This window comes from Sphaeramia orbicularis, chromosome 9 (genome assembly GCF_902148855.1).
Source record: "Sphaeramia orbicularis chromosome 9, fSphaOr1.1, whole genome shotgun sequence".
Taxonomy (NCBI): Eukaryota; Metazoa; Chordata; class Actinopteri; order Kurtiformes; family Apogonidae; genus Sphaeramia; species Sphaeramia orbicularis.
In genome coordinates this window covers 29,552,806-29,579,257 of record NC_043965.1, presented here as the reverse complement: position 1 = coordinate 29,579,257, position 26,452 = coordinate 29,552,806, and the positions used below count along the sequence as shown (strand labels likewise).

The 26,452-nt window shown below is 40.8% G+C and overlaps 1 protein-coding gene across 2 annotated transcripts in view; it reads left to right on the top strand.

Moving 5' to 3' along the window:
• The window catches only part of arb2a (ARB2 cotranscriptional regulator A), a 158,094-nt gene that overhangs the window by 15,805 nt on the left and 115,837 nt on the right, over nucleotides 1-26,452 (top strand). For both annotated transcript variants that reach the window (XM_030144462.1, XM_030144464.1), the window contains exons 5-6: nucleotides 10,417-10,482; nucleotides 12,012-12,203. In XM_030144462.1, the coding sequence (XP_030000322.1) occupies nucleotides 10,417-10,482; nucleotides 12,012-12,203 (258 nt within the window). The remainder of the gene's footprint in view (nucleotides 1-10,416; nucleotides 10,483-12,011; nucleotides 12,204-26,452) is intronic.

Below are 26,452 nucleotides of genomic sequence, written 5' to 3'. Positions count from 1 at the left end.
ACTAGTTCTGGGTACCAGATTCCAGGTCCTTTTTCAAAATGGAAACGCAAAAAGGCCGAGTTGAGTCAAGTCGAGCCGACACCACGTAGTGGAAACGGGGCATTAGATGAGTATGACAATAACATTCACTGTATAAAATTGTATTTTGCTTGAAAAATATGCAATTGTATCCCTTTGTATGGCAAATACATTTTAAGCATGCAATGTCTTTGATCTTTAGGAGTATCCACAAAATAAATAAATAAATAAATAAATATATATATATTTATATGTATATATATATATATATATATATATATATATATATATATATATATATATGTGTGTATATATATATATATATATATATATATATATAAAATTTTATTTTTTTTTGTCATATGAGTGATTTCCACACAGAAGTGGCATTTCAGAAGCCCCAATATGTTAATCTTTGAAACCACCACTATGGGATTTCCATGTTTACAACCTATATACATCTTATCTGAAATGATGACAGCATAGCCCCACCTCTCTCCGCCAACATCAGCAACAATGGCACTTTTTTTTTTCAAATTGTGTTTTTTTTGTTTGTTTTGTTTTTCTAAACTGTGTTTTATGCAAATGCTCCATGTTTTCTTCTGTTTTTGGTTTATTGCTGTGGCAGTGTTACAAACCCTCTAACAGGCTTGGCAGATATACCACAGTGTTGTCAGTGTTTTTTTGTGGACACACACATTTCTTGAGACGATGTTGTGTTTACGGAAAACTTTTTTAAAATGAAAAAGAAATAGGTCATCTTCATCTCTTTGTGGACAGGCCTAAGTGTTCAAATCAAATTCTTTCAAGTGATATTTATAAGAAGTTAATTAGAGGATTTGGTCATTTTCCTGTGTTCTGAATCAAGGGTTCCCAATGTGGGGGTCGTGAGATAATTTTCAGAAACCTCTTGATGTGATCCCTGAGGTAGTTACAGCTGATTAAGGGCACTATTGTTGCACCCGTCCTTGAAGGAGGGATATTGATTTCGTGAGTTTCAATGTGTGTAGGAAGTGCATTTATTTTGAAAGAGCAAAGGTTTCATGAATATGGCATGAACATCGGCCAACAGGTAAGGCATTGTTTGGCCTACAGGTTTGACTAATGGTTGTCACATTAATAAAAAATAAAAGTAAGTATAAAAAGGCCAATAAACCATGTAAAACAGACACATTAACCTAAATAAGCATTAACAGACCCCCCCCCCCAAAACCCTGCACATAAAACAGAACACAATAAGTAAAATGTCAAGTACCAGTAATGCAATGTGGCAAATATGTCACAGTATCATTGCGTGACTCCTGTGCATAAATTTTTTTTAATGTTTCAGTCACTTCAGGGATAGTAGTAGTTGCAAGTTTAAAAGTTTGGGAACCCCTGTTCTAAATGATGGCTTTAGTCACTACTTCCTTGTTCAACATTATCAGCATTCCCATTAACACCAGAATGTAAATGGTTTTACTGTGCAATAGTAGATGGATTAATGTAATGCTACTTTTTGTGTGTGCATTTTTCTCCACATTTATTGTTTGTTTTTTATGTTGTTGTTTCTTTTGTTTTCTTTTCAGTAAGTGCATTTAGTAACTCAGAAATATGGCTATAAATGATTCTACATCTTTTTTTTGATCAAGGCTATTTTTTATTTTAAATTTTCAAATGTATAAAAGAAACTAGAGCTGCACAATATATTGTTTGAGCATCATCATTGCAATGTACATGTGCGCAATAGTCACATTGCAGGTCCTGCAATGTAGGAGGCAAATGAATTCAGCTTGTTCTCATCTAATTTCAAGAGTACCTGACACACACTATGTGCAGCGATTCACCAATCACAATCATTCTTAATCGGTTTGCCAAAGCACATGCACATGGAGTGACTCGCTGGTAACAATATTGAAAAATGAAATCACCAAAAACAAAGACTTGGTGCCCAAAAGAAAAGCAACATCAGTTATCTGGAATTATTTCATCTACAAGAAGGATGATATTGAAACGTGTTCTGTCGATGGTGCCTTACAGTTGTTGCCACAACAAGAAATAACACAACTAATTTGTTTGACCATTTTCGTCGGCACCACACAGGTATTATATCCTCCTAAGTATTTTTTTATATCGTAAATTGTATCACAGGGTTACAATAAAAATCGCAATGTCAGTTTTTTCCAATATCGTGCAGCCCTACAATAAACATGGGGCGGCCATGGCTCAGATGTTAGAGTGGGTCGTCCAATAACCGAAGGGTTGGCAGTTCGAATCCCTCTCAGTCCATGTGCTGTTGTGTCCTTAGGCAAGACACTTCACCCTACTTGACTCCAGTGCTGCCACTCACACTGGTGTATGAATGTTCAGTGGTGGTCGGAGGGGCCATAGACTCAAATTGGCAGCCACGCTTCTGTCAGCCTGCCCAAGGGCAGCTGTGGCTACAAATGTAGTTTACCACCACCACAGTGTAAATGTGAGAGCGAATGAATAATGGCTCCTCTGTACGCGCTTTGAGTATGCATTCATAGAAAAGTGCTATATAAATCTAATCCATTATTATTATTATTATTATTATTATTATTATTATTATTATTATTATTATTACATACAACTTGAACATGAAACTATTGTATCCAGTTCCTATCCAACTGCCCCCCCACACACTCCACCCACCTCAAGTACTGGACCTTCGTTAAGCTTATATACAGCCGGACAAAAAATACTTGCGTACAAAAATATATAAATCTCCTTCAAATATATGTACAGATACATACATACAAATATGTACACACATATACACGTGCATATTTGTAAGTTCACATACGCATAAATAAATAAGGGGAAAGAAAATTAAAAAATAAAGGAATTTTTAAAAAAATAAGTAAAAAGGTACACAGACATTGGAGTTACACAGATATGCTGGTAGCTACTATACTGTCTATGAAGCTGATAAATGCCTATCAAGTAGCACAGAACTTTCTGGTGGCCCCTAATGGTATATCTAATTTTTTCGAGGTGAATATGATGTATAACCTCTCTGATCCATTGTCCTTATGTCGGGGGGAGAGCATCCTTCCATTTAAATAAAATGTTTCTATATCTTTAGGAAATACTTAACAGGAGAGATAATCATTAGTCTGTCAGGAATTTTACACTTTTAGGTAATAGGTTGTGACTGAACACGGATGTCATGATATTGTTGTATGAAGTGTTGTATCCATCACAGCTCCTCCATGAAGTCTCCACAGTCTCCACAGTGTACTTGAGGTATCTGGTGGCCCCATACCGGTCGTGGAGTATTTTGTTAGGTAGCTAATGGGATCCCTCTAAAGTGGGACTCTAAATGACAGCTGTCTGCCCTGATTCACTGACTACTATCATGTCTCCATTCCCAAAACACTTAAAGAGCACTGCTGTGGCTTCTCCTGAGCAGAGAAGAGGAAACAGTCACAGACAGGCAAAAATGGTTGGAGGGACTAGGTGAGGTGGATTATAGTTGATGAAAGAGAAAGGAATTGGACTTGAGGGTGAGGGGCGGGGGGGATGTTGGGAATAAGACACAAGAGCTTGTAGTTACAACCCTGACATCTGTCGCTACCGCCGACACCCACGGTGGTATACAGTGCTTTACTTGGAATTAGCCCTCTGTCAGTTTCTCAGTTAACACCTGAGGAGGTCATTATGATGCCATTAGGACGAGTACAGAAGAAAGGGTGGAGAAAGAGTGAAAGAGATCTATGCCAAGTGTAAACAGTCTGTCTGTCAGTCTGTGCCTGAGAACTTTCCATTCCCCTGGGGAGCCCTCTCTCCTCTGACAGAAGAATGACAGAGACCTCATGGGAATTACACCAGTCTCTCTCTTTCTTTGTTTCCCACATGGACTGACAGATCACAAATTCACAACAATAGGCCCTATTTTAATACCACTTTCTGTTGGTACATGAGGCTGACTTAAAATAAACAACCTTTCTATTGCCTCATGCACTCATTTTCACACTCTCTCTCTCTGAGTATGCTTTGCCGTTGTTGCCACTGTTGTTGTTCTGTATTGTTCGAGGGGATTTTCTTTTTTTTTCTCTCTTTCTTCCTCTCCTCTATTCTCTAGAGAAGAAGGAATGCTTTCCTGGGTGCAGTCAGTGATATGGCATAGAGCAGCTCATTCAGTTTCATTATATAAACAGCTTTGATGCCTCTTCTTGCTCTCTGGTTTCTATGGCTAAGTGGCTTTTGGAGAGGGTTCTGGACTTGTGAGACAAGAGGTGTATGTGTGTAGATGAATTATGTTGTGAATGTGTGTATGTTGTGTGTACACAGTATATACCAACGTCTATAGTGCATGTGCACATGGCATAAACACTCATAAACTCTGTATGATAAGGCAGCTTGTTTGAACCTGAAAGCCTCATCTGTCCTTAAAGGAGTAAGTGATGCAAATCCAATGAACTTTTTTGTCAAATTCTGTAATTATCTCCTGACTGTCCAATAGCTGTCAATTCTTTGTGCACACTAAAAAAAAAATCAGGTGTTTATACTCCACACCACACTGTTCCAGGCTGAAAAACTAGCCCACGGGGGGGTTGTTTGGCTTGAGTTCAACATCGTAAAATATAGAACAATCCACACACCAATATAGCTCAGATCAAACGATTTATTTTATAAGTTCTTTAATGGATGTGGTATTGATGTGCAAAGTTTATTGTGCATTGTTTATGCGTGTTTTGATCCGGCATAGGTCATATTGGATATTCAGATGTGTCTGTGTCATAATTTTTAAATAACTAAGACTTGTGAAGACTTCGTTTAGTGGTTTAGCTGCATTATTAGCATCATGGAAACATCATGCATGTTTTTATTAAAGTTTTGATAGATTCACTTCCTTTTCTCCACTGTGATTCTCTTAGCGTTTCCATTTGCTTTGACCATTTCCATCTTTTACCCTTTTCTTGCTTCCTCATTGCATCGTTTCCACTTCTTGTCCCTATTTCAACATGTTTTCTTTCTACTGGTTCTGTTCCTCCTTGTGTTTGTTTTGTGGGATCACCTACTTATAGCCTCATGTGTGATCCCTAAAACTAGGTTTCAAAGTTGTAATTAGGTAGGAACAAGCCACCACACGTGCACATTTACTTACATGTGTACACTTAATGTGGGGGGTCTTTTTCTCTTTGTCATCTGGGGTTTGAAAACATATCACCTTACAGCCACAATGGTCTTCATTAAGTCCTTGGCCCTTGTGTGTGTGAAAGGATTGTTACAGGGATGGCCAGAGGTTTGCAAAGAGTTGATGTCACAGCCCACCCACTTAAAGGTCTTTTATCAAGGCCACGCACTGTGCTGGTCTCTCTCCCTTTCCATCCCATCTTCTTTTTCCTCCCTCACTGCTCAGCTGTTCCCTTCACTAGGAGTTGGCATGAGAGTCTGGCTCCTGGGGATTACTTCTACATCTCTCCCTTCTTGTCTTGCTTCTTTCCTCCCACTGAGCCCTCATCTAAGTCCCTTCCTTCCTCCCTGATCCTGCTCTTTTTGCTTCATCGCCACAATGCTTCCTCAACTCAAACAAACCACAGACACAGAGGTGACCTCAGAGGCAGCAGGTCTTTTTCAAAGTTTCCCATGATTCCTCTCACTTGAGTAAAACAGTTGTTTATGTTTAAGGATATATCCTAATGATTTTCACCTTTTCTTGTCATGGACCTTTTGCCTCTCGATAAAGGCCAATTTTTTCATAGTCACTGTTATGTTTGCATCTCTTTATTAATAGCAAAGTGTGAGTTCATTACTTCTAGGCTCCGACTTTTAGTGCAGACCAGGGTTGTCGAACATGCGGCCCGTGGGCCAAACCCAGCCTGCTGAAGGGGTCCAATTCTGCTAATGTCATTGCTTTATCTTGTGTGACCTATTTTACATGTCACATGATCAGTGTCACATGATGCATTGTGTTTTAAATGGAGTGTGTGTCCCTTTTTGGTTTCATGCCCTAATGAAGTCTCTTTGAAGTCGAAATGCATTAGTGTATCTTATAATCTGTGTATAATTAGTGGACAGAGGAACTGTGATGTTCCTCCATGTAGTCTATGATTTAGCTGTCGCCAGCTGCAAGAGCCCAAAGGGTCAGAGGTGAGCTATTGCTAATTGCTAACTTACTGACTCAGTAAACTTCATCAAGCGCTGCATAACAAAGTGATTTTACAGTCTTGATAGTGGAATCTGTTTACGCCAATTACAGTGAAGCTGTCAGGGAAAAATTCATTGTATTACATAAACTGAAATTCATGCAGGCAAGTGAGCTGTCACACCAACCAAACATCAGAACTTCTATTTGGCCTGAAATCTTATTAACAGAGGAAAAATTTAAAGATGGACCACCAGAACACCTATTAGAGGTTCCAGATAAAACAAGTGAGACTGCAATAAGTTCTGAACAAAAATGACTGACTTAGGATATTTAAAGAGAAATTCAGTTTAAGTCTGAGTGCTAGGGTTTTTGCAGCATCCCTAGTGGCCATTAGCGGTATTACAAATTTAAGACGCATCAGCTTTGCCTTCATTTTGGACCCTTGGTGTATCCATGAAGTAATAAAACACTTTTATTTTCATAATTAGAGTGTGTTGAACTTTTTTGTGACTGTCATTGTCTGTCATTCTATGGGTTTTGGGTTACTCACCACCATTTTTAACACGAGATAAAATATGACTTTACTCGTCTCAACTTGGGGAAATTTCACCGTTAACAGCAGCAAAATACAAAGAAACAAAGTGCAGAGAAGACAGGCAGAAAATACACAGTCAAACATGAAATATATATGTAGAAAAATGCTATTTATATAAATAATATATGAATTTAGATTTAGATATTATTTGTATATTTACAGTTTTATAATATAGTTGCATTTTTTGTGTGACAGCCTTCCTACTTTTTCATTTTTACTTCATCAAACCTTGCCCTTGATGAGCACTTGATTTTTCCACACATCCCTGCATCATTACTAAGTGGACTTTTTCCACTTTTTTAACCAGTTCAGCACCCACCATTAATGTTTTTTCTTCTGTGACATGTTTATTGCAGATTAGAAAGTGGCAGTAAGCATGTGCATTGCCTTTAAGTCTACTGAGTGGCTATTAACTTGCTCACCCGGCTGCCTTTCCTCTCCTTTGTACGTCTTAATATTATTTAGCAAATCCGCTTCTCATGCCTCTCCTACCGTAGTGTTGACAATCCAGGCGCTCATTGTTGCTTCCTGCTGGCATTTCATTAAGCACTAATAACACATAGGTAATTAGGTGACAAAGAGGCTTTTCTTATTGTACTGATCAGCTGCTGAGACATAGTCCACAGAGGCCCCCACAGTGGGAGGACGGCTCTGTGGCATGCATGTCGGTGTGTGCATCAGCGTGAGTTTGTGAGGTCTGTGCCTTTCCACTGAAGAGAATCTTTTCCATCTACTCTGGACGTCTAATCTTGGTCTTTTTTTACAGACCATGTTTACATTCTGACCAATATCACATAGGTGACCGCAACCTTATATTCAAACTGGGATATGACATTTTCATAGTTAATCCATAGTGTTCTTTGCCAAAACATTGACAGTAAAACTCTTGCATTTTTTCCCACTTTCTCTCCTCCCCCCTTTTGTCTCCCTCCTTATTCTATATCAGATGGGTCTCGAGCCACCTGAGGCACTGAACAAATAACATAGTGCAAATGAAATTTCCTGTGAGCCTTATTGATGTCATTAAACACTAGCATACTGAGGCTTAGAATCATTTTAGTCTTCATCAGACCGGCTGACATTTTAGTGAATTAGCTCAGCTGTTGGAGGTTTGGTGTGCCGAGGTGAGGCGGGCATGTTTTTGAGCTCCCGCAGCCCCTCCCTCACAGGGTCAAATGGTAGAATTGATCATCTCATTTGGTGCGTCTGCTGGCCTTTGATTGGCTGTCATAAGGCTAGTATTTATCTGGTGTGTAATGTTATTCCTCCACATAACACAATAAATCAAGTTAGCATTGAGGTTTTCTGGAACAAAAGATCAAGGCAATATTACGATTATCACAAGAACGCGCAATTGACTTTAAGGCACGAGCTCTTTTAAGTTAAAGCTGGCCTTTTAGTGTCTTCTCTTTGTATGTAAAAAGTCACTGGTATGGTAAATCACAGGCCATCTTTTTTTAAATTGGGAAACAGGAATATTGCCGTTCTTGCCACTCCAGTGTCTGGAGTTTAGAACATGTAATCGAAGGATATGTGTGATTTCCTCATCCCATGGTTAACTTTGCAAAACAAAACCTAAAAATTGTTTTGTTTTGTCTGTGTGAAAATTACAGTGAAGCATCCTGTGACCCAAAAGACAATACTGTTTCATTGTTGTAGTTGTGTCAGCATTGAGAATATTTTCTGTCTTTTAAGGAGAAATATTGTCTTGCTGCTTTGACTGAGTGTAGCTTCCTTCCTTAATATTATGATGATTCAGCATTTCTACTTTGTAGGTGTAGTGCTACAGTTCTGTTCTGTGTACAGCACCTTACTGCACATGGAGCAAGTTTACTTTTGATTATCTTCCACTGTGACATTGTTGATAGAGAGGATGAGTACAAAACTGGAAATTTTTCTTCAGTTTCAGCACACTAGTGGCTTCTGCATGCCTGCACTTTTTATGAGGCCAGATATTAAAGTAGCAGGTTGGATTTTTTTCTAAGTGGGTTTGTTTCTGTCATGGTATTACTGCAGTATATCTTGGTCTGAACAACTTCATTTTGTACAGCTGTTTTGAACTCTGACCAATACAGCTGATGTCTGGTGTGTCACACTAAACTATAAATAATAAATCAGAGGTTTTCTCTTTGTTTTAGTGCAAAAAATATATATATAAAAGTTCAGTTTTAAGAATATTATACTCAGCTACAATGGCAGTAGTCATAATATTGTTAAAATTCCACTTGTTTCTCTTTAGAAATTTCAGGTTGTTCACAATTATTTAGGTTATTTTTTGTGAAAGGATAGTTTGTAATGTAAAAATTGTCATCATGTAATTTAACTTTTTTCACACTAAAAAATAGACTAATTTGAAGTTGTTGTTATTTTTAGGTTTTTGTGCTATTATTTTACTTGTCCTATCCACCTGAGATCAAATTGTGCTGAATGTGACATCTGAATATAATGAGTTTGACACCCTAGATGAGTTTGACATATCTTAGGTGTAATTTTTGCACCTCGCAAATTCATCCCGTGGGCCACATTGGGGTCTTTGGGGGGTAGGTTTTGATCTGTGAGCTGCGTGTTTGACACCCCTGATCAATGTAATATGCTATGCGTGGCATGAGGGCTCTTAATGTGTTGGAGTATATTAGGTAAAATGGGCCTTTAACACACCGATGATGGATGAGTATACAGTACAACTATACAATGGAGTGTTAATAACAAAATATCTGTGGTACCTCTATAGCTTTAATTCACATTAGATATGAACATCAAACGTCTCTTTGCAGCAGGACTTGATCCTCTCTGGTTAATCTTTTATGTCTGGGCTTTGTGTTCATGCTGAGTCAGCTGGTCACCTCTTGATGAAGCAACGTGACTGGTGTCCAGTCATGCTTTGTAACTCTGGCACCACTGCTAAAGTTTAGTTTCCTGATTTAGCATGGTCGATGCTAAACCCAAGCGGGACTTCACAGCTGATTTGGACAGCATGTTGCTCCGTTCTCTTTGTGGTCTCTCACCAAAACAGGATGTTGTGACAACATGTACAGGACACAGGGTCTGTCATGACATGTGCTGGGGAAATGTCGCTGCAACAAACCACACAGCTCACCGCCATTGTTCTAGTGCCCTTTCATCTGTGATCATTCTTAACTCCTCTGTCTTTCTATCACAGCTGATGAGAAAATGAAATGAGTTCCACAAAGCACCTCACTCTGTTCTCAGCTGAGCAGCATGTAAGGAGAAAAAAAGGAAAGAAAAAAAATAAGGAAAATGGAAAAGAAAGTTGTTAATGTCACTGAACCATGAAAGGCTTGGCCTGGGGTTGGAATGACTCAGTATACAAGGTTCTTTAGTGCTGTGGCTGCGGGGATAAACATAACTTACATCAGCCCCTGTGCTTGTACAGGAGATTTCCTCTCCTGGCACTTACAACCTCAACACTCTCACTGCACTGTGATTCACACACATGCCACGCACAGTGCGATCCAGGCCCTTTCAAGTAGCTCATGTACAAACACACACACACCACAGGGCAAATGGGGGTTTTGAATAGTATTTTTTATTTTGTCTGCAAGTATTACAGAGGTTGCGATTACTTGTATACACATAGAGTTTAGTTGGCATTTTGTTTAGACAGATTTGTATCAGCAGCGATATTAATATATTAATTGCAGTAATCTATATTATTATGTGTCGTCTCTGTCTTTTTTCCCTACAGATCATCACTCAGTATGTTTATGAGCTGTTGGAGAAAAAGTGCAACATGACTAAAGCAATCCTGCCAGTAAGTACCCAGAGTGAAAAGAGGCATTTTCCTCTTTGATTTATGCCCTTGAAGATTAAAGGGAGTATTAAATATGAAAATTGACATAAATGCTTGGGCTTCCAGTGTGATTATGATATTGAGTGTCCTGTTCAAATAAATAAAGAAAAGGGGATTGTGAGGAGTCAGCCTTCCTCATTTCTTTATCGGTCTTTGTCTTTCTCTTTCTATCTTACTCAGTTTCTCTTACTCCCTCTCTTTCTTTTACCCCATCCTCTGCCCACATTCTTTGTGCAAAAGTGTCTCCTCAACAAATTAACTGTATTGTGACGTGTCATTTCAAAGGCGCTGAGCTGCAGCATGCTGATGCTTAATCTGTTTTGCATTCATTGGCGCTGAAGGGGACTTTTTACTCTGCCATCAGTGAGTTATTCTTTGCCCAGCTCATCCAGGCTCAGAGCACACACTTGATCCCTTTTATTTGTTGTTGGAAGCATGTTTGTCTCTTTTTGCCCTGCTTTACCTCTCTATCCCTGCTTTTTTCTACGTTTTTTTTAAACTTGTGATCATTTTTCAGGCTGCGTTTATAGGGATGTTAGGTAGGACTGGTGTTTAGAAGCAGTGCAGAGTTAACTCCAGCATTAACAGTGTCCATAAATCACCAAGCCAGAGACACAGCGCCTTTCATTAGCCCCCATACACTTTTACTGGTTTATCTGCCTGGCCTATTTATCTCATTATTCCTCTGGAAAATTGCTCTGTTCTGCTTTCCTGCTGCCCACCCGCCTGCGTATATATGGTGTTTGTGTGTGTGTGCGCGCATTTGTGTGTTAGTGGTGGGTCTGTCCACCTGCGTGGCATTGAACTTGTGACCGTAGATTTTAAGAAGATTAACCACCACCAAGTGTAGGGAAAGGGAATGAGGGAGCACAAGAGAATAAAGGGTAAGATTTTCTCCCCCACTCGGCTCTCTTTGTCTGCTTGGATTAAGTTCTTGCAGCTGCCACCCATGGCTTTTATGGACAGTGTTTGTCTCCTTAGAGATTCTTCCAGGCATACTTGGGAGGGATGCAAAGACGCATGGGATGTGGACAGAGTGCACACACACACACACACACACACACACCAACACACATATGCACACACACACACATACGCACACACACACACACACACACACACACATATACACACACGCCAAGAAACACTCTCTCCCTCACTTTCTCCTTTAATTTTAATCATGGTCATTGATGATTAATATAATGGTCCAATTAACTTTTTTTTTATTTCAATGACCTCAAGTGAAGGCTCATTCTCCTCAAAATATTACATCGGAAAACACCCAGTGTCAAATTAAATAATAGATGTTAGGCAAATGCTTGAAGTGAGTCAAAACCAAATGTCTAATTATAAAAGAGCAATTTGATCATCATTTCCTCTTGCGGCAAAGATTGGTTCTGAAGTTAAATCTCCCAAGGGGTTGTGAAATCTTATTGATAACGTTTTCACATCAGTGATGCCCCGTCTTGTCTGTTTTTCTGTATGTTCAGGTAGATGCAACAGGAGACGAGCCCACGAGTTTTATTTATCTAACCCCAGACGCCCTTTCGAATCCGTCCAAGCTGCTGGTGCTGATCCAAGGCAGCGGTGTTGTGCGGGCCGGCCAGTGGGCCCGCAGACTCATCATCAACCAAGACCTGGACTCAGGAACACAGATCCCCTTCATCACCAGAGCTATGGAGGTAGGGGACACAACAAAAGACATTGCATGGGTTTAAACTTTTTGTATGTGGGATGAGTATACTGAGTATACCCCTTCAGAGATGCAAGGATAAGGTATTGTTGTAGTTGTGCATTATAGTTATATGAATAATCTAATGATATATTAGTGTCATAAACTCCATTTATTTCAAGAGCTGGGACTCATTTTGAAACAGTGTATAGCAGTTTTGTATTTGACCTGAAATTTGACTGGTGTTGCTGTGTGCTTTCATACTTTGGACTCTGCATTTACAGCTCTGACTCAGTCCAGTTTTACTTCATTGTGCAATTTAGGAAATTGTTGAGTAGGATGGAAACTTTGTCCCAGGGAAAACTTACGTATTATGGAGCAACTTCACTTATCAACAGCATCATATAATCACACAGGCAAATAATAGCAAGCAGGCAATCCAGAATTAAGACTTAAATGATCTTTGAAGTGAAATAAAACACAACCCTCAATGTAATGCTTGCTATAAAAACTGAATATTATGATTCTTATGTAGTCCCGTGTAGTCTCAACGTAATCAGTCAGAAGTGCACTGTATCACTCTGTTAGTGGGCAAAAGATACCTCTGCCTGTCTCATTATATTCATCCTCGTTTTGGTGCTCATTTGCCAGTCTGGCCGAGATTACCTGTGTAATTTCATCAACCCACTGTTCACATTCACTTTCATTTCTTCTTTTTGTCCATCTGAATGCTATAAAGACTTTTAACTGCTGTGTAAAGCCCTCTCCTGCTGTGTATGGGGTGTGTGCATGTGTGTCCATGTGCAGAATAACTCCAGTGCCCAGATACTTTCTCTGAATTACATTTACCCCGGCTGGTAATACAGTTCGATAAGGCAGGGTTGTGCTGAAGAGAGCCAAAATGACAGCTTAGATATAGAGAACCTGGTGTTTGGAGTGCCAGTGTTGTTCATTCATCATAGTAAACAAGAAACTGTGTTCTTACACCCTGACAAATCATCATTCAGGCATTTTCCGCACACAGGTCTCGCAATGTGTGTGAACCGTGAAGACATACACACACATTTACAGTCAATTCATGCTGCCTGTATGTGTTAGAGGATGTTTGTGGTTTAGTATGTCATACCATAAAACGTGAGTGGTGGTCTTTTATGTTCAGAATAGATATATACGTGTTGTCATGCCTATTCATAGACGAGCGGGATCTTAGTGACGTTTTTGGCCAATCTGTAAAGAATGACAGCACAGAAGGATTTACAACTATATGTCACAAATGTTGCAGAGACAAAACTGAAAATTGCAAAATGATTAAAGGTAAAAGTTAGTTAGACTAAGGGTGTATTGGTTATTTTGGTTGTGTTATATTAAGTTGACCTCGAATTGTTGCTTCCTTATACCTTTTATGATGCTTTTACATGTATTTTCTTCTTTATTTATTTCCCTCAGACTTATCATCTAGCTATCTATTATCTAACTCTTTAACAATGCTGCATTACACTTGTCCGCATAAGCAATGCATTAATGCAGATTTATCTATGAGGAGGAGTCTGACAGAAGTCAGTGTTTATCATGAATGCTGAATGGGCAGCCAGGTGGCTTGCTGAGTCTCAGTATGTTACACTTATTCACCTTGTGGGGTGAGACTGCGCACAATGAGTAATGTTCTAAGGGTGAGTGTGTCTGGGTAATTTTATAAATTGTCAACTGGAGGAGACGTTAACAAACCAGCTAGATGGAAGAATCATATCAAACTACTTTGTTGAAAATCTGTCTGGGAAAACAGTACTAATATGCAGTACTTTGAGACTGAATGTAAAATATTCCCTTAACTGATCTCATCTGGACATCAGGACAGAAACATTTTAGTATTAAAACTGTATTTGGAGTCATAAGGTGAGTTTGATACCCCAGTGTTATGTAAGAGTCTGGCTGTATGATAGTCAGTTACAGTGGTATTCGAAGTTCAGAAAACAGACAGGTGATGATGTCAGATGTCCACTGAGTTTTTGAATCTACTTTTTTGTGAAGATTAGGCTCCACTATACAAAAATATTTCACAGCAGGTGTTTATTGCCTGTAGTGCAGCTCACGTGAAGTTACTCATGGGAAGTCAATTGGAAATTCAAAGCCTGCAGCAAAGGGTCAACTGGAGTGCATTTGGGGAAATAAGGGCGAGGGGGGAGGAGGCTTCTTATAGCTTTGCAAAGCACATACACTCGCAAGAGTACACACATGTACATGTTTGGACCAAATAGCATTGTGGCATAATGCATTCATCAGTCCTGTAACGTTAATAATCTCTACTAAATGCCTATTCAGTTATAACTATCACCTTAAAATCAAGTCTGAACCTTCGAGTTGTCTTCTGAATATCCATCTGAAGAACTGGACAAACCAAAATGTCCTCATTTCAAGTCCTCACTTTAGTGGTGAAAAAAATTCAACCTGGCTTTCTCATGCTTGCATTAAAGCACCACTCTGAATTTCTTACTCGTTTTCCTTGGAAACCCGAGTCAGCCTTTCCTCTCTTCCGATGGGATCACCAGTACCAATCGGGGGATTGTGGGAAAAATAGCTGATTGCGCTGCTTAATCAGAGTTTTAACACAACATGCACACACAAGCCATCCCACTCCAGGGTGAAACTCAGGGCAGGTTGCCTCTTGAACATCATTTCCACCCTGTATCTAGCATGAACCTACTACAGATATTTTACAGTGTTTCGTCCTAGCCTATGATGATGATACAATAATACACTTACAAAATCTATGTGATAAGGTCAAAAATGTATATTCATGGATGTAGAAAGCATATATTAACAGACATGCGTCAAATGTACTGCATAGAGCAGGAGGTATGTTTTATGTGCAGTAACACCAGCAAAGGAAGTGCTGTGCAGGGCCCATGTTGTCTTTATGTGCATATGTGTGTGCACATGGAAGTAGTGCTATTCCCATAGCCTAAAGGTAAAATGACAGGTGAGAGGAGGTTGCTCCAGTAACGACCAGAGAGTGGGGGGAAAAAAGGTGGAAAAGAAAAAGCTGAGATGGGGGAGGGAGGTTGTGGGGGTGCAGAGAGGGAGAAGGGTTGTGATTGGTTGGAAGAGGACAGAAGAGGAAAGAAGAAGAGGGGTACAGAAAGGATTGAAGCAGGAAGAGAGAAATGAGAGGGCGAGGGAGTGACTGCAAGTGGGGTGGGACTGGCAGAGGAGAGATGGGAGTATAGAGAGAGAGAGAGAGTAGGCAGAAGGCAGGCGTCTGACAGCTCCACTACTGGGAGAGGGCCTCTTAATGACAGCTTATTCCTTCATGATTTCAATTCCTGACAGTCGACAGGTCTGCTTGTTGCATCATGGCAGCTGTATCATTACCTTCTGGCCCTGTCAATGCTCTGCATCCTGAGACTGAGATGGTGGAGGTGGAGGGTGGGCGCCATGGGGTTTGAAACAGGGGGTGAGTTGGGAGAGAGAGAGAGAGAGAAAGAGAGGGAGAGAGAGAAGACGGTGAGGACACAGTCATAATAATTGAGGAAAGGGGTGTATTGAAAGGTGGGATCATTAGTTAGACTATCTGCGTATGGATAGCTGTTGGAGTCAGAGTTGCACTTTAAAGTTTCTAAGTTTCCACAGCGAATGGAAAAAATAAATACTGTCGTCTGACCTTAGCCCCTCTGTGGCATTTATGTGACCAGAACAGAGCATAGTTGATAGTAGGAAAAGTAAAAAAAAAACAACATTTATTTGCTCACACATTGGCTTTTTTGGCGCACATCTCTTTTTCACGCTTTTCCCCTCACTTCTTACTGCAGTTGTCATTTTTTGGTTTTGAGGCAATGTTAGTTTTTGGCTACCATTAAAACTTTCTTTCCAAAATGCTTTGTATATATCCACATTAAAAACTTTTGTTTCTCTACTCTCTTCAGTGTGTGTGATTTAAACTTCTTTCCACTGTATAGAAGTTTATGATTATGTTTGTTTGTTTTTTCTTCTTGCCAAATAGCTTTGTTGAATTGCTTATTAATGGAAAAAGTCTAGCACCTACTCAACTTGTTAACTTGAAAATGTAACTCCCTGTCTCTGTGAAGGACAAGACTTAATTTGGAAGTTACTAATACCAACACAGTGCACACCCCTCCTCACTACCTTTTTTGGCACCCCCTCAGCTCACCCTCTCTGGATAGTGAGTCAGGCTTGACACTGGAGACCCACTGGAAAGAAAGAGGGGGTGTGGTGTTTTCAAAAGTGTGTCAAAAGCCTAGGGGTTTGTATCTGCCCAGAATTTCAATGGGAGGCTGAAAGGGGGCAGCGAGGCAGACAAACTCAAACACAGAAATCCTCTTTTAATTTCTGTCATGCTCCTACACCCCCACACCCTTTTTTCTTTGCTGGATGATGTCTTCTTCAACATCAGCTACACATTGCATCTGCCTGTGTTGTGTCATCGCCCTGTGTGCAGTGAGGATATTACTCTCTCTCTCTTTCTCTCTCTCTCTCTCTCTCTCTCAAATCACAACTCTGCTTTCTCCTCCTTTCTCATTAGTTCCTTAAATTCCCCTCAAGCTGTGAGTTAACCTGTTTGTGTGTGTGTAACCAGCTGATAACATCGTATGTACAGTGTGTGTACAGCCTATCTGTGGGCATCAGGTGGCCACAGAGGCCAGAGAGAGATCATTCCATCCAGCCAGCCAGGTTTAGCCAGAGGACTGTTTGTGTGTGTATAGGGGTCAAAGGATTCTCCGCCTTGCCATGGCCTTGTAATTGTAGTGCTCCAAGCAACTCACATACACACCTCCAGGTGGGAAGGTCCCAGCACATCCCGCAGCTCAGATCAATGCACTTGACACCTTCAAAGGTGGGTGTGGGGCCTGGACTTGCTCTGAGGTTAAACCTTTTTTAAATAGCCTCCCGCGGGAAGGCAGCTGTCAATAACCCACCATAATTACCGGGGCCAGGCCCGCCAAGGGCTCGGCTGCACGGGCCAAATTAAAAATTGATCAGAGGGAGAGAAAACATTATTTTGTGGTGTTATTCCCTGTCCTAACAGCACTGCTCCTGCTGTATGTGAAATCTCATCAATTGGACTCCAAGCTAGATATCTAGAGACCTATTTATCTATCTATTTGCCCCCCTCTGTCCAGATGAACAATGGAGTTCTGTCCCTGTTGTAAAAAATATTTGCATATTAAGTGTCTTTCAGTGTGCACATCTCTATTTGTATGTATACTTTCAGTATATGTGAGTGTGTGCGTGTGCATACTGTATGAGTGTGCAGCTGATTGTTATGTGCTCCAGGTAATTGTACATCATCCCCTATCTATGCAGTGTGTGAGTTTACATGTGTGCATCTGTGTGTGCACACACCTTGCAGCAGTATATTGATTGTGGTCTCATTGAGTTTCTGTTGGCAAGGGGCTTTTATTTGTCAGTCAGAGAACGATATGAAGAAGATATGTTCATCCTCAGGCTTCCTTAAGGAAAACAGAGCACTATTATTTCACAAGACAATGATGAAGTAGAACAAAGATTTAATGAGTTTGAACTATTTACTTACACACACACACTACAGGTAAATGGTCATGTCGTAGAGTTTTTTGAATTATTTATTTTCTAAATGTATTTGGTGTATGTAGCTAATGTGTGTACTTTGCATTAAAGTTCTATTAACTGCTGTCTGTTCTGGGAAGTCCTGTCATTGTCATAATTACCAGTGACGTCTGTCATTACATCCAGTGTAAATCTGCCAAATGCATAAGTTACACACGTATGTGTGAGGGAGCATACATCACAGCATAAAGCAGCTTTTCAAGTGAAAACGCACAAAGTAAAGTGTGTGGTGTAAAGTGTTGATTGGGCTCTATAAATGGAGGAACTGTTGATATTAACACTTGCATAGTTACTATAGATTAATTCTGACAAGAGACTGGAGGGTCTGTGTATGTTGTCCAAAGTACCTTTAGATTTCTATACACTACACAGGTAAACTGAATTAGCAGCCATCTTCTCTATAAGTAATTCCATTAGAACAGATAATGTCAGTCACTCCCATAGTGGGCTTGTGAAACTCCTGGGTGCTATAAAAACAGGCCAGGGATGTTCCAAGACTTGTTTCCACTTTCATTTGTCCAACTAAGTAACATTTAATCAAAAAATTATCAGAGTTCTTTTTTTTTGCTTTTTTAAATTGTTGATAACATAATAATTGAATGGTATCTTAGATCTGCATGTGTTCATATCACTCTATACAGACATTTTCATGTTTTTTTGTGTGTCATTTTCCAGGCTGCTTATGCCACCACTTTGCCACAGGGAGGACTGAAAGAACATGAGGATGAAAAATGAGGGAGGAAGACTTTGATCTAATTGTGAAACATTATTTGTTAGAATTCACTTATTAGCCCACGTGTGATAATTGACTTTATTTTTTCTCTTGAAATTAACAAATTATATCATCAAAAAAAGCTTTGTCTTTTGTGTATTTGTGAATATGTGTGTCTGTGTGTGTGAGGTGGGTAGTAGGTCATTTGCAGCTGCAGGCTGTATGTGCACGTCCCAATGGGAAGGTCTTGTTTAGTCTCTCTTCCAGAGGGCCCCAGGCAGTGTGTGGTGGATACCTCTTCACTCTCTCCCTGGGAACACTTCACTATGGCCAGTACACACACACACACACACACACACACACACACACACACACACACACACACACACACACTTGAGCAGACACACACATAGGCAGAGCAAAATCCTCAACAATTGTTGGTGCAATTCGTCAACCTGTGCGGCAGCATTTTCCGTCTTTTTTTGGATACAGGTGTGTGTATGTGTTTGGGTCAATTAATATTGCATGCAGACACAAACACACGCACACACACCTACACACACATGTAAAGGCTCTTTCATCCTCTTGTAAATTTTACATGTATCCTCCATCGCAGCAGGTTTGCAGAGGTTAAAAGTGCTTAGCTGTGGACGTTCCTGGAGGAAATTGAGTTTTGCGAGGAGCTAGTGGTGAGCAGATAGGTGACCCGCTGTGAATTTACACTACACTACGTACACATGCACAGATACACACACAATCAGCCAGCGAGCATCTTTTAGGGTCAAAGTTGAACCCTGCTGTAAGCTCTCCAGTGCCAGTGTCATGCTCCTGGGCTGTGTGCACCATACTTTGATCGATGAGAGGAAACTCAGTGCTTAAATAGGGGTTACCAGGGTTCTAAAGGGAACACTAGGGTTAGAGAAAAACAACAACAAATCTTTTTCTTAATAGTTTTAGTATCGGTTCTGTGGTTAGAAATGAAAATACATGCTGGAAGAACACTTTGGTTTTGTTTTAAACCTTTGAAATACAATTTTATGGCTTGGCTTTTTCAGTTTCTGATGACTATTCAGACATGTGTTCAGCTCTTCAGTCATTTGGCGTGTTGGGTTTTTCATCACATATAGATGAATATTATGCATTACATGTATTTATTTATAGCTGGGGATTAATCCGCGTATGCTCATATATGGTCGTACCTTTTGGCTGTCTCCTTTGTGTTTCTTTTCTGGCCTTTTATATAACCAGACACTGGAGATGAAATCTTTATTTGAAGGCTTATCTGCCTTTTGAGCCTGATATTGTCCTGCATTTTCTATGGATGTGAAATGTACATTTCTGCACATCAGATCCCAGTCGAGAAGGTGTCCCAGTATATCAAGATTTTCTGTTCTTACACATGTTTGTGTGTCTGCTGTTGAAAAGGAAGAAGGGCAGACAATGGGGAAAGATGGCATCAGTGATCACATTTGTCTGCCACGCTTTTGTCTTTTGTAGCTCAGTGGGTCAGTGGGTTTGTTTGCCTGAACAATAAGCATCAACATGCTTCTTGGGTGGCAGCAAAAATATGTAAACTCCAGGTAACAAATCAAAGGTGGGATCGTCAAAATCACCTGCAGACATAGTCAGCGATGCATTCCGCTTTATGTGAGACTGCAAAATTGTATTATAATGATCATACAGACATATATTAGCTTGGAACACATAGATCCAATTAGGGAGCACATGCAAAAAAGAGCTGACATGGATGGCAATCTGTGTTTTGGCTGAGGGAACCGAAGTGATATTTGAATGTAAATACCACGTCAAAGCCAGGTGTGAATATAATCCAGCATATAAACACATTCTGGATGTGAGATTCACGTCATTGCCAGGTGTGAAGCATCCTTCTCTGTTAGACTGTTTCTCTTCACATTTTCACATTGTGCAGTCCCACAAAACGCTTAGATCAGGACATGCACTTCCTCACAGCTCCAAAGCGGCACAACACATGTTTAAACCTGATGTCACAGTTTACCCATTACTTTTTCTTGTGTAACTTGTCATTGGTTTTGTCGGAGTCAACACCAACCTGTGTATTTGGTCTGGCTGCCTTCCCCTTTATCTGGCATTATGGAGCTTGTGATAGGTGTTATTATCCCTCCGTATGCTGACAGCCTTAACCCTCTTAGGAGCACACTATGCAACGCTTGGCTGACTTGTTTGCGCTGATGTCAAGTTTTAGCGGTTAGCAGGCGGTTACCATATGCCACTGTGCTGCTGTCGCCTCCGATGTCACTCACACGAATGTCAACCTGAGCTCAGAACAGAGTGCGCTGCAGAGCACACCCAGAAACACAGCGACAGTGACAAAACACACAGTCACTCATGCACACAGACGCCCATAATGTAGTCAAATATAAAGCTGGAAAAAAGCAAATGCAGACACACCAGCGTTAGAGCAATCTTTCCGGTTGGGACAAAGTAAGAAGGTGCTGTTACTTGTCTTCAGGAAGGCCCACCATGTTGCTCATCACCAGGTGATTGGTGGACCAGCAATACTGTAGTGGATCTTAAAGTGAGACTAGTAGTACTTGTAACACACAGCATTTTCTTTTTATTACCTCCGCCAAGGAGGTTATGTTTTCATCGGGTTTGTCTGTTTGTCTGTTAGCAAGATAACTAAAAAAGTTATGGATGGATTTTCTTGAAATTTTCAGGAAATGTTGATACTGGCACAAGGAACAAATGATTAAATTTTGGTGGTGATCGGGGGGGGGGGGGGGGGGGGTGTGTTCTTATGTTTGTCTGTCTGTTAGCAAGATAACTCAAAAAGTTATGGAAGGATTTTGATGAAATTTTCAGGAAATGTTGGTACTGGCACAAGGCACAAATAATTAAATTTTGGTGGTGATCAGGGGGGCCTGACCTGCCTTGGGGGAGGTCTACGCTCTCCGAGTGCTTTTCTAGTTTCTTCTTGTTTTTAGAAATCAGTTTATAAAAATGTAGGCATTACAAAAAATGTCACAGAAACAGAAGCATCTCTTTTAATAATAATGAAAATACAAGAAATAAATGTGAAGGAGAAACATAAATTAAAATGTGATTAACCAAAAATGAACTAAACAAAACATATCACAGTCAGGATATTCCCCTGACTGTTTTCTAAGCGTTATACTTGTGTTCCACATTTCCATGCTTACTTTGTTCTCTGTTTCCTGCAAGTTCATGACGGTCACATCGTGTGCCCTTTCTGATTTCTGGTACTGCTTTTTTGGAGACTAACAGATAGTTGCTTTGTTTAGTGAAAACCTTGCTTTACTTTTGGGCTTTCAGTTGAGGTTACTCGAGAAAGTAGCACTTTGTCTATCATTTATCCAAGTGGAATGTCAGTGGGTTCATTTTTCTGGCAGGAGAAGAGGAAAGCTTTTTTATCATTCTCTAACATGTTTTCGTATGGTTTTCCCATTACCACTGAACTGGATATAAATATGAATATGTGTAAGTGTGTGTGTGTGCAACCACCGTATATTCTGTCCTTCGCTAACTTGATAAAAGAGTTCTTACCCCCTCTTAGCACTTTCCTCCTCTCTCCCTGCCTCTCTCTCTCTCTCTTTCTCTCTGTATCCATCTTAAGATGTTGGTGGCTGTTTTTCCGTGTTAACAGAGTTGTTGTGTTTTGCCCTGAGTTCAGAGAGGCAGCGTGGCCCTGCGGTTCTCTGTTCATTTTGACCTTGTTCAAAATTCCTTTTGACTCCCTCCTGAGTTCCCCTTTCATTTACACTCTCTTTCTTCTTTTTCTAAGGTTCCTGTTTCCTGTTCATCTCTTAGTCTGGCTCTGTTACTATTTTATCCAAAGTGTGGAGCAGTAGCCTTTGGAGTCACTGTCTCTTTGGCCTTTGACAGATCAGGATGGCAGTATGTGACCGTGGAGAATTGGGCTGTTTCTGCATTCTGCTTGGTGTCTCTGCCTTCTCTCACTGCCTCTCTCCTTTTCTCTCTGTCTAAATTAAACATTAGTTAAACTGCTGAGCACCAGCGTCGATGGACAGTGATAAAGAAGTAACATTATAGTAACAGTAACATGACATGGTGCTGTACGACCACAGGGAATGACAAGAGAGGAGGGCACCATAATCCATTCTAATTTCACTGATATCATTGTAGTGAGGCACACAGTGCAAAAGGGAGAGGGAGAGAGAGAGAGAGAGCGGTAGCAGTTGGAAGTGAGAGAGGAGTGAAATGTCTCAGACCCAAGACTGTGCTCTAGCTGACTGCAGTGTCTTGTGGTGACCTAGTTGCAACCTCTTTGAAGTCCACAGGCTGATCTCTCTCTCTCTATAGGCTGCGGAGGAGATCTGCTGCATACAGCTTTATTAGACTGGGATAGAAAAAGGGAGAGCTGAATCAAAATCTTTGGGTCTTGAGGCTGCCCTTAATGTCCCTAGACAGTGTGTGCATATGTGTGTGTATCCATCAGTTTTCTATAATTGTGGCTACTTTTTTTTTAGTTCGTGTTTTCGAGTCTGACAAAGAAATCACAACTCCTATATATGTCCTTATATGTAGCAGGTATTCCTTTCAGAAAGAGCAGCTATAATGTCAGGCCAAACACAGCCTTTATCCTTTAGGCCCCCAACATTAAGAGACAGTGGTGCATTGTCAGGAGAGCTGACCTAGAATAGTCCAATCACTCTCCATCCAGCCCCCTGTCTGCCCTCTCCTGTGATCACCATGCTGCCAATGCCGCAGTCTATACTGTGTGTGTCTGTGTGACCCACTTCAGTTGTCGGTGTCGCCAAGTTTGCCCCTGGTGAGAAGATACATGGTAGGGCAGAAAACCTTCACATGCTGAGGTTATGTTGAAGTGCAGCTGTGGGTTTCTCGTGGCTTTCATTATTATGGAAATACAGCAGAAGGTACAACAGTTATGTATCTTAATTTTCACATATCCCCCGCCTCTTTATTTCTGGCGAAGTTGTAATGAAGTTCAGACGTTTTTCAAGTTTGGAGCAAATGCAGACACAGGTGCGTTTTTGTATGAATGCACTGTTGAGGAATATGTAGTTCATGGACACATACATACACGCAAAAACATTGTAAGACATGGCCGCTCGGTGAACTCTCTCAATTATCTGGAGCCTTTCTGCTGTACCCCTCGGTCCCTCCATCCCAGCGTCTTCCCACCTGCTCCCCATTGAGAGCAAGTGTGTGCAGACATTCTCTGCTGGGGGCATGCTTAACCTTTTTCCTGCTGCACTACACAAGGAGAGACAGACACACACGTGCTCTTCTTCAAGTTGGGCTTCAATTAAAAAATCCACTTCACTTTTTTTCCCCTCTTCCTTTCTCCTTTTCTGCCTTTCTTTCATTCTCATCCTTTGCCTTCTTTTTGAAGTTAGCCTGGGGCCTTGCACAGCCTCATCAACCCTTTGCCTTGGCTAGATTGCATACAGGTACCCTCTGTGGCTATTTCAAATGACTTAATTAGCTTCTGAGTGCATGGTAGAAGCCTTCACTTTTTCCTCTCCCCTTCTCCTCCCTCCTCTCTCTCTCTCTTTCGCTGTCTTCAGAGAGAGAGAGAGAAAATGATTGAGCCCATGTGACACATTTTAGTCCCTTGCCGTGTGGTTTCACTTTCTAGGTCATGCTCTGGCTGTGAAGCTGACTGCCTATTACCTCATAGAATAAGACGACACTCGCCGAGACACACACTGAGTCTGTGTGATGTGTGTGTGCATGCATACATGTACCCAGATGACACCTCTCATGCAGGCACAATCGCTAATGCCTCATCCTATGTTAAATCCGATTGCCACTTTGTAATCTTTAGCTTTAGGTTTCAACTGCCCACCATCATTTGAAGAAGTCTGCTTTTAACTTTATCAATCTTTATTAAATCTTAGTCAAAATACACATTAGCCAGATAAATGAAAATCTGGTTGTTGTTTGCTTAGCATGTTTGTTTTGACTGAGACTCTGGCACGAACCACCAGTATTTTGTTGTCTTGATTGGCCAGACTTGAATTCCTATATACTTCAGTGCTCAAGGTGCGTCCTGTGTTCAGGCCTTTGCTACATCTGTGGTTTTATTAGTTACAAAAAAAAAGTCAAGGGCATGCCCCAGTACTGTACAAAAATTTTATGTCGCCACATCTATCTTTGATCTGATGTCAGACATTCACCTAACATACATCACACATGGGCGCAGAGCACACCATAAACACAATGTGTTTTTAGCTTCCCTTCTTAGGGACATACTGTACAGAAAAATGTGATATATAGGATGTTTCCAACTCAGTCGTCCTCTGGTGTCAGTTATAACTTAAAAGCTGTGTCTGTCAGTTTGTCTATACTGCAATGCATATGGTAATAGTCTTCCAAAACGTGTAACATGAAACATAAAAGTCATAAAACATGTCAGGTGACATGTCAATGACAGTTGAATGGCCCCTTTACCTCTTTTAGCTCTGTCAGCTGTCAAGGTCTTGAAAGTCTAGCTGAAAAAGTTTTTGCTCCATAAAGCTTTATTGTAATGAAGTGCCTGATGGAAAGATATGACCACAAGGATGTGATCATTGATGGTCATCAATGAATAAATGAGTTCTTTTGCCCCTAAGGGTGAGAGTGAGATCTCACGGGGTTTGGGAGAGCAGTGTACCTGTTAACTTCTGGCTCTCTGGTCCACCTTGCTTGCTAGCTACCTTCAGGCCCGTGTTAAAATCGTAGGTCTCCTAAATTAAGTTTGGCTCTGTGGAGAGCCTGTGGCATTGCACGTATACACACATGTACACACAAGAACAAGTGCACTCACTGCTGCTGGAAGTCAGACATCCCCCCCATACGAGTGTGTTCAGAAGCACACACACACTCATTCACTCTCCCATTACCCAGTTTTAATTGGCTACCTTCACTCTTTCTTCTCCTCGCCGTCTCTCGTGGTCGGGCCTACAGGCCTGTCGTTACACTGGCGCACAGCAGCAGAGTTTAGGCGTGTGACCAGGTCAGATGACTGGATGTAGAGAGAAAAGCAATATGTTGCAAAGAAGAAGTTTTGAGTACATCTAGGACATGGGTCAAGGTAAATCACTGGTGTAAAAGAGTGGTAATTCTCACAAAATATATGGGTTTTATTGGCGTTACTTTGTTTTCACCAGCTCAATTTTAGGCCACTTGTTAAAGCCACCGTTAGAAAGTAGAGTAGGAGATGTCTTTCTCCTTTTCACAAGCTGAGGAGTTGTCATGAGCTGTCAGCCAGCTTGTTCTCCATGTGCCTGTCAGTGCTCTGGATAGGAGCTCTGGGTCCCAGCATCCTGCCAATTGGTGAACTGTGTGTGATTGTGTGGGTGTGTGTGTATGTATGTGTGCATGTTGCCCTCAGAACACTTTGTTGATTCTGCTCTGCAGTGTCAGTGACACATTGAGCGGGTTCTGTGGGAGTCCCCTGGTTTCCCTCGTGCTGTGTTTACTCCATCTGTTTACTCCCCACAAACACTCTCAAATCTATTACCTCTCTCTCTTCCCTTCTCTCTCCCTCTCTCTCTTTCCTCTATTTTTCACACTCTGTCTCTCCTATTTACTCCTGACTTCTCTTGACTTGTCTTTTTAAAACAGTAGCTGTGTGGTAGTCTGGTGGTGTACCTGTCGACAGCCAGTGCTCGCCTCTCCCTCAGCAGGAGGTGGGATTGAGTTTCTCTCTCCCCCAGCCAGCCATCTTTTGCTTCAAGAGTCAGAACACATTCTTTTTCTGGATGAATGTTTCCACATATACTTCATGTTTCTGATCAACTGAATTATAAATTGGGACAGTCTAGGAGAAGAAAATTGCACTTGAGGCATGGAGCAGGAATGCTTGATTGTAGGGCTGGCAGCAATTTTCAATTAATAAATTGTTTAATTCATAAAGTATCAAAAAATAAGTCTCCTCAAAGCCCAAGGTAATGTTTGCAAAGTGCTCAGTGTGTCTG